Source organism: Alligator sinensis, unplaced genomic scaffold (assembly GCF_000455745.1).
Source record: "Alligator sinensis unplaced genomic scaffold, ASM45574v1 scaffold987_1, whole genome shotgun sequence".
Lineage (NCBI taxonomy): Eukaryota > Metazoa > Chordata > Crocodylia > Alligatoridae > Alligator > Alligator sinensis.
This window is the reverse complement of record NW_005842574.1, coordinates 613,859-615,189: the sequence shown is the minus strand read 5'-3', so window position 1 is coordinate 615,189 and position 1,331 is coordinate 613,859. Positions and strand designations below refer to the sequence as shown.

The window sequence follows — 1,331 nt, the reverse complement described above, 5'->3', positions numbered from 1 at the left end:
TGCTTGGACTCCTGGCTGGAGGAGCGGGACTCCTCCTCGGCCTTGGCCTTGCTCCGCAGCAGCACCTCCATCTCGGCCCGCAGCTTGGCCAGCTCCTCCTCCAGCTCCTGGCGCCGCTGCAGCGCCTGGCCCACCTCGGCCTTGAGGCGGGACAGCTCCTCCTCCAGGAGCAGGCGCTGCTGCTCCCCGTTCTCCATCTCGGCCTTCAGCCGGATCAGCTCCTGCTCGGCCAGCAGCTTCTGCTGGGCCGTGCCCTCGGCCAGCTTGCGCTGCTTGTCCAGCTCCTCCTCGGCCTGCTCCTTCTGCCGCAGGGCCGACTCCTCCGCCTTGGCCCGCCGGCGCGCCTCGCGCTCCGCGTCCTCCTTCTGCTTCTCGGCCTCCTCCTGCGCCAGCGCCTTCTTGTGCGCCACCTCCTCGGCCTGCAGCCGCAGCCGCAGCGCCTCGTTGGCCTTCTGCCGCCACTTCTCCAGCTCCTTCTCCGCCTCCTCGCGGCTGCGCTCGGCGTCCAGCTGCTGCCGCTTGAGGTGCTCGGCCTCCTCCTGCAGCTGGGTCACGACGCTGTGCTCCTGCTGCAGCGACATCTCCAGCTGCGCCGTCTTCTCGGCGAAGCTCAGGCGCTTGCTCTGCAGCTCGGCCGCGGCGCTCTTCTGCGCCACGTCCTGCGCCACCTGGATCTGCCGCTCCTTCTCCAGCTCCGCCTGCCGCATGCGCCGCTCGGCCTCCTCCGCCTGCAGCCGCAGCTGCTCCAGGTCGGCCCTGGCTCGCTGCTTCTCGCGGGCCGCGGCCTCCTCGGCCTGCACCTTGCGCCGCAGCTCCTCCTCCGCCTCCCGCTTCTTCTGCGTCTCATCCTTCACCTGCTTGCGCAGGCGCTCGGCCTCCTCCTGCGCCTGCCGCTTCTGCCGCTCGGCCTCCTCGGCCTGGGCCCGCAGCGCCTGCAGCTCGGTCTCGGCGCCGGCCCGCTGCCGCTCCGTGCTGTCCAGCTGCAGGCGGATGAGGCGGATCTCCTCCTCCACCCGCTGCCGGCTGTGCTCGGCCTCCTCGATCAGCTTCACCTTGGACCGGATCTGCTGGTCCGAGTTCTGCTTGAGCTGCGTCAGCTCCTGCTGGATGTTTTGCTTCTGGTGCTCGGCGTCCACGGCCACCACCTCCCGCCGCGTCACCTCCTCCTGCATGCGGCGCTGCAGCTCCCGCGCCTCCTTCTCTGCCTGCGCCTTGGCCTTGGCGTGGGCCTCGGCCAGCTGCTTCTGCTTCTCCAGCTGTGCCTCCACCTCCGCCAGCCGCCTCCGCTCCTCCTCCTTCAGCTTCTCGGCCGCCTTCCGGAGGGGGAAGAG

The 1,331-nt window shown here is 70.8% G+C and overlaps 1 protein-coding gene across 1 annotated transcript in view; it reads right to left on the bottom strand.

The window, feature by feature from the left end:
* Positions 1-1,331, bottom strand: part of LOC102376562 (plectin) — a 27,531-nt gene that overhangs the window by 10,607 nt on the left and 15,593 nt on the right. Inside the window, exon 22 of the mRNA XM_025214248.1 lies at positions 4-1,316. Within this exon, the coding sequence (XP_025070033.1) occupies positions 4-1,316 (1,313 nt within the window). The remainder of the gene's footprint in view (positions 1-3; positions 1,317-1,331) is intronic.